General features: G+C 41.4%; 1 protein-coding gene across 2 annotated transcripts in view; it reads left to right on the top strand.

The window, feature by feature from the left end:
* Nucleotides 1-15,233, top strand: part of EFNA5 (ephrin A5) — a 206,413-nt gene that overhangs the window by 162,717 nt on the left and 28,463 nt on the right. For both annotated transcript variants that reach the window (XM_035099901.2, XM_035099900.2), the window contains exon 2: nt 2,172-2,464. In XM_035099901.2, the coding sequence (XP_034955792.1) occupies nt 2,172-2,464 (293 nt within the window). The remainder of the gene's footprint in view (nt 1-2,171; nt 2,465-15,233) is intronic.

The following is a 15,233-nucleotide window of genomic DNA, read 5'->3' on the forward strand; positions in this document are numbered from 1 at the left end:
TATTCCTGTTAATAGATGAGAAATGCTATGAGGGAAAACATGGAAACATATCTTTGAACCACTAAGGCACTCTAAATTTAGAAGGGAATCACTTGGAGGGCTTTAGGTGAAATGTGGGCCATATCATGTAACCGTGACCAGTTCACTGAAAAGTTATGCATACTTTTGAAATGTCCACAGTGGCTTTTGGAATGTCCACAGTGGCTTATGCGATGCCTGTGAAAATAAAGCTTTCACTGATGATATTACTACTACTACTACTACCACCACCACTACTACTAATTTATTCAAACCTTGCCCATCTGGCTGGGTTGCCTAAGCCATTCTGGGCGGTTTCCAACAGACTAAAACATCAAATATCAAAAACTTCCTGATACAGGGCTGCCTTCAGATGTCTTCTAAAAGTTACGTAGTTATTTATCTCCTTGGCATCTGATAGTAGGGTGTTCCACAGGGCCCTCTGCCTGGTTGCCTGCAAGTTCACTTCTCACAGTGAGGGAACTGTCAGAAAGCCTTCGGAGCTGGACCTCAGTGTCTGGGCTGAATGATAGGGGTGGAGACACTCCTTCAGATATACAGGACTGAGGCCATTTAGGGCTTTAAAGGTCAGCACCAACACTTTGAATTGTGCTCGGAAACGTACTAAGAGACAGTGTAGATAATTTAGGACCGGTCTTATATGGTCCTGTGGCTGCTCCCAGTCACCAGCCCACCTGTTGCACTCTGGATTAGTTGTAGTTTCCATGTCACCTTCAATGGTAGCCCCACAGAGAGAGCATTGCAGTGGCCCAAGTAGGAAATAACCAGAGCACTCTGGCGAGACAGTGCGCAAGCAGGTAGGGTGTCAGCTGGCATACCAGATGGAGCTGGTCGACAGCTGCCCTGAACACAGAATTGACCTCCATGGACACCTGTGAATCCAAAATTACTCTCAGGCTGCACACCTGGTCCTTCAGGAGCACAGTTACCCCACTCCATGGACCATCTCTAACCTTTGCAATGAATGTATGTTTGATTCATGTTCCAAGAGTGTTTGGCTGTAAAGATGCACTCCTGTGAGTAGAGAGTAGTAGGTAGAGAGGACTCGGTGGGACTAAATTGCTGCGTCTGGGCTGTGTGTGAAAGTGACTCTCTCAGGTGACTGGCAAGCTTCCGTATGCAGTGCATACAACTCCCACCTGCAGTACGCAGCTGAGAGTTGGACAAGAAATATGTTGGCCCTACCTGGCCCTACGCTCCTGCACTTCTATTACAATGACAGCAAAAACAGCCTCGCTACTGCTGCAGCTAATACTGCTTACCACTGCTGATAATAAAAGCGCATCAGTGAAAGTGCCTTGTACTACCTTTCTCATCTGGCTCTCATTCCAAACTGTCAGGTGAGTGCTGATAATTCATAGTCTAGAATTCTTTTATCTGAGCAGCAGTATCTCTCCTATGTACTTTGGCAGTGGAGTTACATTGCTTTTCAAAAATATTTCAAAGGTATACTGGGCTTTTTGGATCTTGACTAAACGTTGCCAGCAGCAAAGAGAAAGCAAAGATGAATGAGTGTTTATAGGAAATAAATGTGTGTGTCTGTAATGAGATTTGGTTGTGGTACAGAAGTGATATCTCCCATTTGGTGTTTGTGCTGTATGAAAGTATGTATAGCATTTCTGGTTCTTCTCTTTAATAAAGAGAGAGATGAAACGGAGTTTCTCTCACAGTCCCCCTCCCCCCATTTAGAATATATTGATCCAGAGGCAATTGTAGGGCAAAGGACACTGACAGAACTGGTTGTGTGGCCCTTCAGTTAATGGGCACTGGGTGCAAAGTTACGGCTTGAAATATTTCTTGAGCTATTTCCCATGCTTTTGACAAAGGAAATACCCCAAGGGTAGTATTCAACATTGCACTATTACAAAGGTACCATCTACACAGACATAACAAGTTCCCTTATCGAACAATTCTCCCCTCCCCTTGTGTGTGTGTGTGTGGGGGGGGGTCTCATGACACACAAACACGGAGCCAATATAGGGGATGGGGAAAACCCCATTGCACAAATGGAAGTCCTTGTGAAGGGCTTTTTCTGAGAGAGTGATTCCCGCTCATGATGTTAATTTTTTGTGACTTTAATTTTTTTGTCGTGAAGATTTCCTGAGCTGGTTTTGTTTTGTTTTTCCTTTTAGATTCCAGCGGGGTGACTACCATATTGATGTCTGCATCAATGACTATTTGGATGTATTCTGTCCTCATTATGAAGATTCAGTGTCAGAAGATAAGACTGAACGCTACATCCTTTACATGGTGAACTTTGATGGCTACAGTTCCTGTGATCACACTTCCAAAGGATTCAAGAGGTGGGAGTGCAATCGGCCTCACTCTCCGAATGGACCATTGAAGTTCTCAGAAAAATTCCAACTCTTCACTCCCTTCTCATTAGGATTTGAGTTCAGGCCAGGCCGGGAATATTTCTACATCTGTGAGTATTTGGAGATTTATACAATGTTGTATAGCAGCTGGAGGAAACCATGGCAGTTTTTCACTTATGCAAAAGGCCAGTCTGTATGTGCTACAGATGTGTCTTGATTATATACTTGTAGATCTTGGGATCCCTAGATAAAATCACCAGGAGTATGGGAATAAAAATGAGATAAAAAATATGTCCCCACGTGAAACTGCACATCCAGCTGCACTCATGTGAAATAAAACAATGCTATTGAGGTTATTCAAGAAAACTTCTCTTACTCCCACATACACCCTGGTTCACAGGCATTTAAATAACAATATCATTGTAGTAATGTTTTTCATTTATGAGGTTTGCATTCAGGTGCAAAGGGGTGTTCCCAAACACTTGTTGATTCTTTAGAATAGTTGTTGTTTAGTCGTTTAGTCATGTCCGACTCTTCGTGACCCCATGGACCATAGCACGCCAGGCACTCCTGTCTTGCACTGCCTCCCGCAGTTTGGTCAAACTCATGTTCATAGCTTCGAGAACACTGTCCAACCATCTCGTCCTCTGTCATCCCCTTTTCCTAGTGCCCTCAATCTTTCCCAACATCCTTTAGAATAGTAGCTACACTCATTTTGATGGATTGATGAAGAGTGAACTCTATGCTTGTAACAGTGAAGAAATGTCAGTATGATTCCCCTTTGATGGTTCTTTACTTCATATTATTCTTTGTGAACGGAGCAGGAGATGCTGCTAAAAGTGCAGAGTACATTTGTAAACTTAAGTATTAATGTTCTTGTGAATGCAACCTCATTATGTTCATTTGAACTGCTTCTCAGTTTGGAGACGTGCAAAGTGTCATTGCAGAAAGTGTATAGTAACAGACTATCCACTCCAGATATGCAAGATTCTTTCATTTTTCAAAGAAGCTGTTGCAACGTCCTTGGCGACACAGAAATGGTTATCAGTGAAGAAATGTTCCAAATACCACAGTCCAGCATTATTGAATATAAAAATCTCGGGATAAATGGCAATCTTCACCAAGTCAAGGAGACTTTTTACTCAGAAAAAGCTGTTTCTTTGAGCATGTGGAGGGGGGATGCAAAATGCATTGGGAGCAGGTTTTCAAGCAAATTGTTATGAAGGAGTTCTCACACCTGCATCCTTTAAACAAGCACACACTCCCTCATTATCAAGGCATTCCCCCCCCCAAGGAGATTTGAAGCCTGCTATGGCCTTTAGGTGAGGCAGTGGGAGAAACAAATCCTAGAAAAAGCATACGAAAGTGATGAAATGAGCTCTTCTTTAGTAAAGAGCTCCTTTCCTTTACCTTACACATCTAGAGTCCAATACTTCACAATTAGTTTCAGCAATGCAGTATCCATTTCCCCCCCAGCTGTTATTTCCTCTGTGAAACCATTATCTCACTAAACTGGTAGCATCTATTCTTTTACTTTATGCCTTCAGCCTCATGTTTCTTAAAAATAAATAGGGAAATTCATTCTTGCTGAAATACATGGATGCTTCTTCTACTTAAGCAACCAGGCATCGCAGGAAAACGTACCTCTTTGTACTTTTGTGTGCTCGCTCTCAATATTACACTCTCTCCACGTGCCAAAGCGTAATGAAAATAAATTGGAACAGTAACAGTTGAATTGTTTCACTGCTTACTTTCGGAGATGTGTCATGCGAAAACATGTCAGAACTAAACTCTGGTTCATATCCTGTTAGTAAATACGAAAGGAATCCCAGTCAAGTGGAGATGGTTGTGAAATGAATTAATTTACATCATATGGTACTGATCTCACTTATGCAAACATCCCCCTTGACTTTGGAGAGTTTGTGCCTCTAAAGGGATGCAGAACTATATCTCACTGCAGTGAGCAATAGTTTAGGTATTATTGTGAACTTTGCTGCTTGAAAGTTCTAACAAACAATTAAACTAGCCAAGGAAATTTAAAGTGAGGTATAACTGGGTGTGCGCAGCAACCACAAAACTCCTCTTGTATATGTAGCATCTGGAAGCAGCCCCATCTGTTTAAGATCTGCTCTGTATCATTCTGATTTGATTCATTATTTGGGTCCAGTTCTGCTGTGTTAAATTCAAAGCTCAGTTCTACCTCTATTGACCATAATTAGAAATCTAAAGATGGATTTCTTGCCTCCCCTGCCTTTTCACTCAAGTGTTTGAAATTTGCAGGGAAATTTCTTGAGCAGGTTAAGCCTGCCAAATCCATTAAGGGGTTTTAAAAAAAAATTACTTGATGCTCCATCTCTGAGGGCAGATTTCTCTCCACCCTCACAGAGAAAAATGTGCTCTGTCCTATGGGCTCTGGGACTCCCTCCCAAAAACCATGGGATTGCAGCATGCATGTACAAACTGTTTAATCGAAGCCACTATTTGATTTTTGATTTTTAATATTTGTATTCTGTTTTCCAACAACAAAAGTTGAGCTAACAGTAGCTCGCACTAATAACGATTGCATCAAAAATGAGCAAACATTCCAATCACTGTATGAATATTATAAACAAAGTAGCATATAATAAAGAATGCAAAAAATGAACCCATTCTTTTAAACAGTTAATGCAATTCAGTACAAACTCAAGTGATTCAAAATATCAGGAATAGCTGTTGAGCACCAGCCTTGTCCCAGTTAACGTCCTCTCTCTGGGAAAAGGTTTCTTTCCCCAGCGTGGCAGCAGTGCACTTCCAGGCAGCAGCAAGACCTTTCATAGGGAGGTAGGATTAAAAAATCTCCTTGTGGTTTTGCTATGTACTAACTTGCTTATTAGAAAATACAGAATCCATTGAACTATATAAGCAGCACTTCGCTGCTGTTTGAATTCATAGTAAAAATGCACCTCAGTGCTTGTAACACATTTTTTTTTCTAATTTGTGGTTAAATTCAATATTTTTCTTTTTAAAAAAGTCGTGTTTTCTATAACATTCATTTTCTTTTTTTTTATAAAGTCATTGTGTTTTCTATGACATTCATTTAGCAGAATCATTTAACTGTCAATGGTTCCCATTAACGTAATTGTTCAACAGTACTTTGAAATATCAAGAGTTTTATGCTCTTCATCTAAGCTGCAGTTACTTTTTTTTAAATGAAAGGTAAAATAGCACAAAATTAGGAATGCAATGATAAATTTTTAGCAGCAGCATTTTGGCATCCCAATCGGTGAGATAAATTTTTTAGCCATATTTCAGAGTCTTAAAAAAATGTTTTCCCTGCACCGCAAAATATCACTGGATCACATCTTCTACAGCATAACTATGTAATTCTTGTACATGGCTGAACTACATCTTTGTAGTATGAACTGTTCGGTGGTTTCCACTGAACATTCCCCAAAAGTACAGGTTTTTAAAGGATTAAACAAACATTAGGTTATTTGTTGCAAATAAATTTGAACTTGTACCTATCATTGGAAACTTATTGACTCACGGCATTATCTAACAGTTAAATGTCAAAAACCTCAAGGAAGGTTGCCTTCTGATCACATTTATTTGAATGTACAAGATTATGAATTGGTTCACACTTTTTTGAGTTACTGGCATGTCTTTTTAAGATGCAGAACTCTTTGGTAAGCAGTTGTTTGTTTCAGAGGTTATAGACTCTTAATTTGGTTCTAGATTGCCAACTTGTTGAACTAAACGCAAAACTAAAAGGCTGGATGAGGTGCCATCGGTTCTATTTGGGTTGCTGGTGTGTACATAATCTTTTAACAATGATGTTCCATTTTTGTGTCATGGACCGTTGCTGTTGTTTTCCTCCTTGGGATACATGTTTCTTCCTTTGATCTGTGATAGCAGTGGGCATATTCCCAGTCAAACATTCCTAGAAACAGGCCCATGTAGAGCTTGTCTGAGGCCCGGAGCAGGAGTCTTGTTAGAATAAAGTTATAAGCTCAAACACAAAAGCAGCCATCCCTGGTGGGGAGGCACCAGCCAGCTTAGCCCACTGATGCCTGGGACAGCTGCCCCCCACTACGCACGGGCCTGAGCCCATGGATTAGGCCAGTGTTTTTCAACCACTGTTCCGCGGCACACTAGTGTGCCGCGAGATGTTGCCTGGTGTGCCGTGGGAGAATTACTTTATATATAGTCAATATAGGCACAGAGTTAATTTTTTTAACATTTTCTAATGGTGGTGTGCCTCGTGATTTTTTTCATGAAACAAGTGTGCCTTTGCCCAAAAAAGGTTGAAAAACACTGGATTAGGCAACTGCAAAATGGCATCTAAATAGCAGGTGCTCCTCTGTGAGTCGTGCTACATGTAACAAGTCAAAAGAGTTGCATTGCTATGGAAAACTGGATCCTCTCCTCCCACTTCCATCTTACTGAACCATAAACACACTGTTATGGCCAGCACTTTCTCCCTACCTACCTGTAATGCCGTAAGTGATAGGTGAAAGATACTTGAAGCATGGGAAGGTGCTCAATAAACTCTGCTACCCCCCCCAACTGTATAAATGAATGGGACAGACATATGGCTGTTGCATCCGCATCTAATTTGACCCTGAGTCATGTGTGTTAACAATTTATTTGCTGGCTGTGATCCAAGTAAGGGAACCTCAAATGCAACTGGACCTATTCTGTTGTTATCTTTTGGGATAGTATAAATTTCCTCTGGATTTGTGGAACACTTTCCCCTCCGGGGGCCTCATGCCACTGTGATCTGAGAGAACTGCGTTTACCATTTTATTCACATATAGGAACATCTGAATTGACCTTTAGGAATGAAAACTAACTAAGGAAATTTATTTAGATTCAGAGCTTTATAATGTCCCATTAATACTTCAGGGTATTGTTTTTTATTGCTAGGTGCCCTTTTAACTTTTCAGTGGAGATCTGATCAGCATAAACAGGGATGCTGCCCTGACAGCTGTTGAGCTGCTCAAGTGACTCACGGAATCCTGGCTTTGATAGCTGGTTCACCCAAATTGCTTTCGACATTCTGAGTGAAATCAGAGTAATTGGAAGAGTTTGATAGATGCGTGTGTTTTTATTTTATTATTGGTATTTTTTGCTCATGAAACATTAAACAGACAGACAAGGTAACCTTTAAAAGGGAATTTTGCTTAATCTAGTGTGCAGATTAAAGGACTGGTTGCTATTAGAAGAATTAAGTGTTAGTCTTGTAAAAGAAAAGCTGGAACAATCAGCACTGTCTAATAGATTTTGATGTCGGTAGTGTTCTTAAAACCCTCAAAGGGAGTGTTAAAAGCTGTTGCATAATTTGGTTCTGAATAAATATCTGTGTAAGAGAGTGGAGATATGCTAGCATTTGTTTTTGCAGGTCCTCTCCCCCACCCCACCCCACCCCAAGCCTGTCAGATAACAAAATGAAAAAAGATTATTTGGATTCCAGCTGTTAAAAATTCAAGTGCCATTAACGCAATGGAACAGGGTGTATAGGAAGGAGATGGGCTGTGCTTCTAATGTGGGTCTTTGAGAATTGTCTCATATGTATATTGTAAGAGGTCTTGGCCTTTGTGGCTGAATGAATGAATGGTTTTCTTTCCACGGTTAATAAAAAAGACAAAGGGGAAAGAGTTTTTTCTTCCTCTTCCTGAACATTAGATTTAAGTTGTGAGAACCAACAAATGCAACAGGAGTTTTGAAGCGAGATATGAATATGTGCCTATTTTAGATATGCCAGTAAGAAAATTGAGACCCTGACCACAAAATTAATCAGCCAAGTTTCATCCAAAGTGGGGTGATAGGCACATATATGAACATTTCATCATACTAAACTAAGCTTACTGGTGCATGTTCTGTGAAAGCATGTAAACATCCTCCGTTATTGATTAGATGCTGAATTTCATCTTGTAATCAGCCTGGCTAAATACGTACTACAAATTAGTTATAATGTTTTATCATTTCATAGCTAGAACTGGTTAGTATTACTATACTGTTGGGAGTCCTTTGCTTTATCATAATAGAATTGGCAGGACATGAAATGTGAGTACAGGTATTGCACTATATACCCTGCAAGAATTTAGTGAGGACTTGCCAACCCGGACATTCTTTTAATGAAACCAGTTTGGGAAATGATAGTGCTGTTACACTCTTGTTGCGGAGATGAGAAGTGTTTTCGCTAGGTAATTTAGTTACTGAGATAACACACTAATTGAATGAACTGCTGCAGTGCTTGTATGCATCCTGTAATATGGAATAGATGCCGGCTGAAATGATATCAACAATATGCATAAAGTGATTTGTTCCAGACCTACACCCATGACCAATCCACTGGAATCACTTAAAAATAACCCATGCAATTTTGCTCTGATTGGTGTCCCTGGCCTGGACCAAGAAAATGAGTTATTTTTGTACAATGCAGAGCAGGAAAGCTATCTCTCTCTCCCAGCCCAACCCAACCCAACCCATCTTTTAGCTTAGCTGCTTTAGCTTAGCTCCCACCCCTTAGCCTCACTATCTTAGCCTCACTAAATTATCACATGCATGCAGTGACGTCCCTGAGCACAATGGCACTGTCCCCTCTCATCCCCCCAGTGCTCCCCCCAAAAAAGTTTCTTCCAAGACACGTGAGCACATTTGGGTGTTGTTCAGGGGCTGGTGGGGGGCTGGAGTGAGAGAACTACCATTGTGCTGGTGAAAGTTGTTCCACATGCACAGTGACTTAGCTGGATCCAAACCACAGTCAATTTGCCTGTGCTCTGCCATTTTGTGACTTTTGGCTCCTCTTATACCCAGCACTCCCTGCTGTTAGCTGCTGTGTTTTTTTTTTTGCCCTGCGCTTCGCTCCACCCGCCCTAGTGGGCAATTGCTGCCACTGCATTTAAACATGTTGGCAAGTTTGTTTAAGAAAGCATAAACACCATACTCTCAGGGCATTCACCTGTTCCTTGACATCACATATAAGCAAGACTCAGCAGCGCTGCCTTGCCCCTGTGACTGCAGGGGCCCGGGGCTGTGTGCAATCACTGGGGTGACCACACACACCATGGGACATGTGCTATGTCATCATGCCCCCTGGCATGCGCACGCTGCATTGTCATGCCCTCTGGTGATGCATGTAGCAGGGTGCAGTGGCGTAGTGTGTGCATGCCCCATAGCGTACATGTGTGACCATGCCACACTTTGTGGGTGACTGGCCCTCTCATTAAAATGAGCCTGGGGACTGCTGGTACCCATAACACCAGCACTCTAGTAGCGTTCTGCTGGTATGCTAAAGTTGCATGCACAGGCAAGCTCCAGTTGCCCAGTTTACAAAATAATATGTATATGCCTCATAAGTAATGTTGTTTTTAAGTTGCACCCACACCCACCCACAATTGCACATGTAAATTGTTAACAGAACTGTGCAGGATTGAGATAGCACAATGTTAACCCTCCCACTTTGAAATACACAGTGGTAGCTCAAGCGAAGCTGTATGAATTAGTCCCTGTCACACACAGGCAAAAATTCGTAATTTATATTAATCACAAATGTTTCTCCAACTTTTATTAACATGCAGATTGGCTGCTAAAGTGCTTTCTGGAATACACCCACCCACCCTTCTACAGGAAACAAAACAGTAATTATTTGTGCTTATATAGAGATTAACAGTTTCAACAATTCACCTGAGGGTAAATGTAGTTTACTATACATTTATTTTAACTCAGTTGCAGTTTATCACTATGGGAGTGATCAGTCAATTGTTTGACAAAAATGAAATGGACACGCAAGATGGCTTACTTCCTTCAGAGCAGAGAAGCAGGCAAATTATGAAAGCAGAGCAAGGCTAAACCAAAACCACAAGTATGTGCCAGGTGAGGCTCCCTGGGGAGAACATTCCAAAATTGAGGCACCACAGCTGAGAAGCCTCTCTCACCCATTGCCACCCACCTCAGTTCAGACTGCAAAAGTACCTGGTGAAGGATCTCCAAAGATTGAGCAGATTGAATTTACCTCCATGGATAGACTAGCCTCCACTAGCAATGCTTCTATTTTGTCTAGATTAAGTGCCTCTGTATTGGCTTCCAGGATGCAATTCAGCATATATATAACCGATTCCTGTTTGCAGTTGGCTGTGTATTGGTTTCAGCACTGGCTCAGGGTGTTCTCTCTGATTACTCCAGTAGCATCGATCACACTCACTACTGCGGGGAGGATGTGCAAAGTTCCAGTTGAATCAAACTCCATAACAAACCCCAGAACTCCTTATTTTTAGAAATTAATCAGTTGGGTTTCCTGTTGGCCTGCATGCTCTAAACTGAAAGCAGTGTGGAGAAATGGAATAGTTAAAGGAAAGGTGGCAGCAGGATTAGAAATGGGATTATAGGAGAAAAGGGAGGATAGAAACAATAGGGAGGGCAAAGAGGCAGCAGGGAAGGATGGAGAAAATTAACACAGAGCTAAGAATCAGATGAGCTCCATAAGATTAGCAGGAACAACAACAAGAAGAAATAGAGACAGGTGAGCAGGACAAAGTTGAGCAGGGCTGTGAGTTGGGTAGCTTAGGGAGTAAGGAGATCAAGGAAACAAGAGAGCCTTAATTTAAAAACAGACGTGAACTCACCAGCCATCTTTGGCTGCAGGTCTAGAGTGCTAGATTTCAACACGGTATCCTCCAGGTGTTATTGGTCTAGTCTAGAGCTTGTATCAAGCCCTAACCAAACATGGCCAGTGACAAGTGAAATGATGGTCCCAGCAACATCAGGAAGGCACCAGATTTGCGACCCCTGACATAGCTTCACTTTCTCCCTTCCCCCAGAGCTTTCATTCTTGAGAATGTTTTAATAATAATAATAATAATAATAATAATAATAATAATAATAATAATAATAATTTATTATTTATACCCCGCCCATCTGGCCGGGTTCCCCCAGCCACTCTGGGCGGCTTCCAACAAAACAGAAATTCTAAAATACAGAAATCCATCAAACATTAAAATACAGAAATCCATCAAACATTAAAAGCTTCCCTAAACAGGGCTGCCTTGAGATGCCTTCTAAAGGTCTGGTAGTTGTTGTTCTCTTTGACCTCTAGTGGGAGGGCATTCCATAGGGTGGGTGCCACTACCGAGAAGGCCCTCTGCCTGGTTCCCTGTAACTTCTCGTAGTGAGGGAACCGCCAGAAGGCCCTCGGAGCTGGACCTCAGTGTCCGGGCAGAACGATGGGGGTGGAGACGCTCCTTCAGGTATACCTTCAGGTAGACCTACTTTACAGCCCCTAGGAAAAACTATCAGAAGACATTTAATATTCTGTACCTCTGCAACCAATTCTGTATGAGCAATCCATGAATAATGGGACAGAATGTGTGGAGCTGATGGGAATGATAAGAAAGAAGTCGGAATGAATACAGCTGGCCCTAAGAACAATGCAGGGCAGGCTGTCAATATGACCTTCACACTTTCCATGTACTCTACAGGCAGAAATCAATTTCCCCCACATACAAGCTTCAGAGGTTTATCTCTATTGTTCCGTTGGATTAAAGAACAGACATTACTAGTATGCTTAATTCTATTAGGGCAAATTCACATTTCCCTCCTCCTGCTGCTCTCAAATATGTTTTCTGTTTTTAAGACAATGGAAAAGTTTTGAAAGGGAGAAAGAAGATGATCAAAACAAACCCATAAAGATCAAATTGCTCGCTACAGAAGATACAAACAAGAGGTGGGAGGTAGGGAGAAGCTCATTATGAAGAGATTAGAAAATTAATTGATCCGTGTCTTTGACAGTTCCCACTGGACATCTGAAGATTCTGCAAAATGAAAATGCGGTCTCAAACATGACATTCTTCAGTATTATTTCATTTTTCCCCTTGTCTAGCGACTCCTCTGAAGGATCATTACGTTCCAATTATTTTCAGCGAAATATTTCAGAAGAAAAGGGCATGATAAAAATCTGCCATGGTGGTGTAGTTCCCTAGAGAAACCTGCTAAGTCTGTTATCAGGACTGAAAAAGAGAAGAATCCTATTCAGCATAAAACGTAGAAGCCTTGCGATGGGGAGGTTTCTCTTTCACAGAGCACTTCAAAATCCAGGGACGAGCTGTAGGTTCTCGATTGCTATCAGGCAATTGATGAATTCAGTGATAGGAAAGTAAGGTCTGTTGAATTGTCGAATGTGTGCCTATTTTTAAGCACTCTTCCGGGAGAAAGTGTAGGAATATAAACTCCAGTTTTAAATGCCACAGCATCATTTTTAGAAACTGTGAAACAGAGCAGACCTGTTCCTCTAAAGATTTTGGTGGACATCTCAATAAATGGGTTCTGGGTTTTTGTTTTGTTTTCATTATTTTAACCCTGACTTGGGGTAGTAATGCCATTTGAAAAAGAATAATAAATCAGCCATGTAACTGCAAAGGAGAGATACATAAATATCCAATTTTCAGATCCTCCCCTCCATTATAGTGACTTGAGAAATCTGTGTACCAGATTAAAATATCCTGGTGATGTTGAAGGATCTTAACTTGTCTTGGTTGAACTGCAGACCCTCCAAATGTCCCTATTTTCCAGGGACAGCCCCAGATTTGCAGAAGCCATCCCAGTTTCTGATTTGATCCTAAAATGCCCCACTTTTCCTTAGGATGTCCATTTTTTTCATTGGAGAAATGATGGAGAGTATGGAGTTATCTGACACCGCCCCCCCCCCCGAGCCATCTGTGGGCATCCCTGTCTATGGAAGTTTTTTAATGTTTGATGTTTTGTTGTTATTTTTTATATGTTGGCAGCCACCCAGAATGGCTGGGGCAACTCAGTCAGATGGGTGAGGTATAAATAGTAAAATTATTATTATGGAATAGGACGCCCCTATTTTCATTGGAGAAATGTTGGAGGGCATGGAACTGTTTTGAAGAATAGGTGTGTACTAATGCTTCCATGAAGACTTTCAAGTAATTGAAGTGTTTCAAAGTACACATGTATCACTTTTCAGCTCTCTAGGTGATCCGGAAATGTTATTTTACAATTTTCATACGCCAATGAAATGAATTAGTGTGTCCCAAGTTTCTTTACTAGTAAAGAAATGTTGATTTCTCCAAGTATCAATTGTCCTTGTCTGCTATAATAGGCAATGGAACACCCACAATTGTCAATTTGGCCTGCTGAAATGCTTGTTTCTATTTCAGTGCAAACTTCATCTGCCGCTTAGGAACAAAAAGCAATCTATTTTGAGATTTTGATAGTAGCATTTGTATATTTGGCATTTTTTTTTAAAGAAGTCTGAAATTTCTTAAATAACATTTCCAAACTAACTATAGATATAATATGGCCCTGCCCTTCTATTATATTCTAGCACAGCAGTAGCTGTCATGGCACCTTCCAGATATTGGTGGAATCCAAAGGCCACCAGCCCCACTCAGCATATCCAATGCTGATAGATCAGGCATCCCAAAACTCAGCCCTCCAGATGTTTCGGGACTACAACTCCCATCCTCCCTAGCTAACAGGACCAGTGGTCAGGGATGATGGGAATTGTAGTCCCAAAACATCTGGAGGGCCGAGTTTGGGGATGCCTGTGATAGATGATAAGAGTTGGAGTCTACACCATCTGCAAGGCAGCTATCCCTGTTCTAGTACAATTTTTTTTAAAAAAAATGTTATTCAGAAGGGTAGGGGCCATGCAGATAGGGACTGCTTTTGACATTTTATTTTCAGCAGCTCACAATGAGTTATATAGGACTAAGTAAATTGGTTTTAATTTGGGACTTAGTTAAAAAGGGCCAAGGCTTGCAGCTTTCCCTAGGATCCAGAGTCAGGAGGCTCTAGTGCAGGCATCCCCAAACTGCGGCCCTCCAGATGTTTTGGCCTACAACTCCCATGATCCCTAGCTAAGAGGATCAGTGGTCAGGGATGATGGGATGATATTCCAAAACACCTGGAGGGCCGAAGTTTGAGGATACCTGCTCTAGTGTATGGCTAGCGGCCATCTAAGTGGTGTACCCAAAATCACTCTTTTTTTTAACTCAACAGAAGTGAATTGATGCCGTGTGCTCATACAGGGGGAAATGAAATGTTGCCTCTGGGTATGCAGTACAACAGTACAAGTGAAACACATTTAGGCTGCATTCACACATGCCATTGAAATGAGGATTAGCGTTGCAAGAACAAGCCACCACAAGCTATGTTCTCACATGCCTCGTACTTCCTCCAGCACAGCCATAATAAGGAGTTTTGGGAGTTTTTGCTTCTATTTTAGATTTCTCGGTGGTGGCGCCCACCCTGTGGAACGCCCTCCCATCAGATGTCAAAGAAAAAAACAGCTACCAGATTTTTAGAAGACATCTGAAGGCAGCCCTGTTTAGGGAGGCTTTTAATGTTTAATATATTATTTTATTTCATTTTTCTGTTCTAAGCCGTCCAGAGTGGCTGGGGAAACCCAGCCAGATGGGTGGGGTATAAATAAATTATTATTATTATTATTATTATTATTATTATTATTATTAACTGAAGCTTGCTGTGATGTCTGAATCCAGACAAACGGTGGCTTAGCTATGGTTTGTTGATGCAAACCAGCTTCAAATCATGAGACTTGAAGCTGATTTGTTTCAACAAAGTGTCGTTAAAATGAGCCACATGTTAGGATTTGGATATAATGCTAAACTGCAGTTAATCTGAATAAGGAAGTGAAAGCTCCAGTCTCTTCCTCATGGACACACTGGAGGAGAAGTGGGGATGGAGATGGCACACAAGCCTAAGACTTTGTGTTAAGTGCAAATGAGACTTCTGGAAGTCTAGCCACTCCACCAAGAATGTGTTCTGGTAGGTAGAGCATACAGAGAAACATTGCATGGCCCTTAGCAGTTCCTGCAATAATTGAGCCCTCCTTCCACACACCCAGCCTTCATA

Source organism: Zootoca vivipara, chromosome 11, assembly GCF_963506605.1.
Source record: "Zootoca vivipara chromosome 11, rZooViv1.1, whole genome shotgun sequence".
NCBI lineage: Eukaryota > Metazoa > Chordata > Lepidosauria > Squamata > Lacertidae > Zootoca > Zootoca vivipara.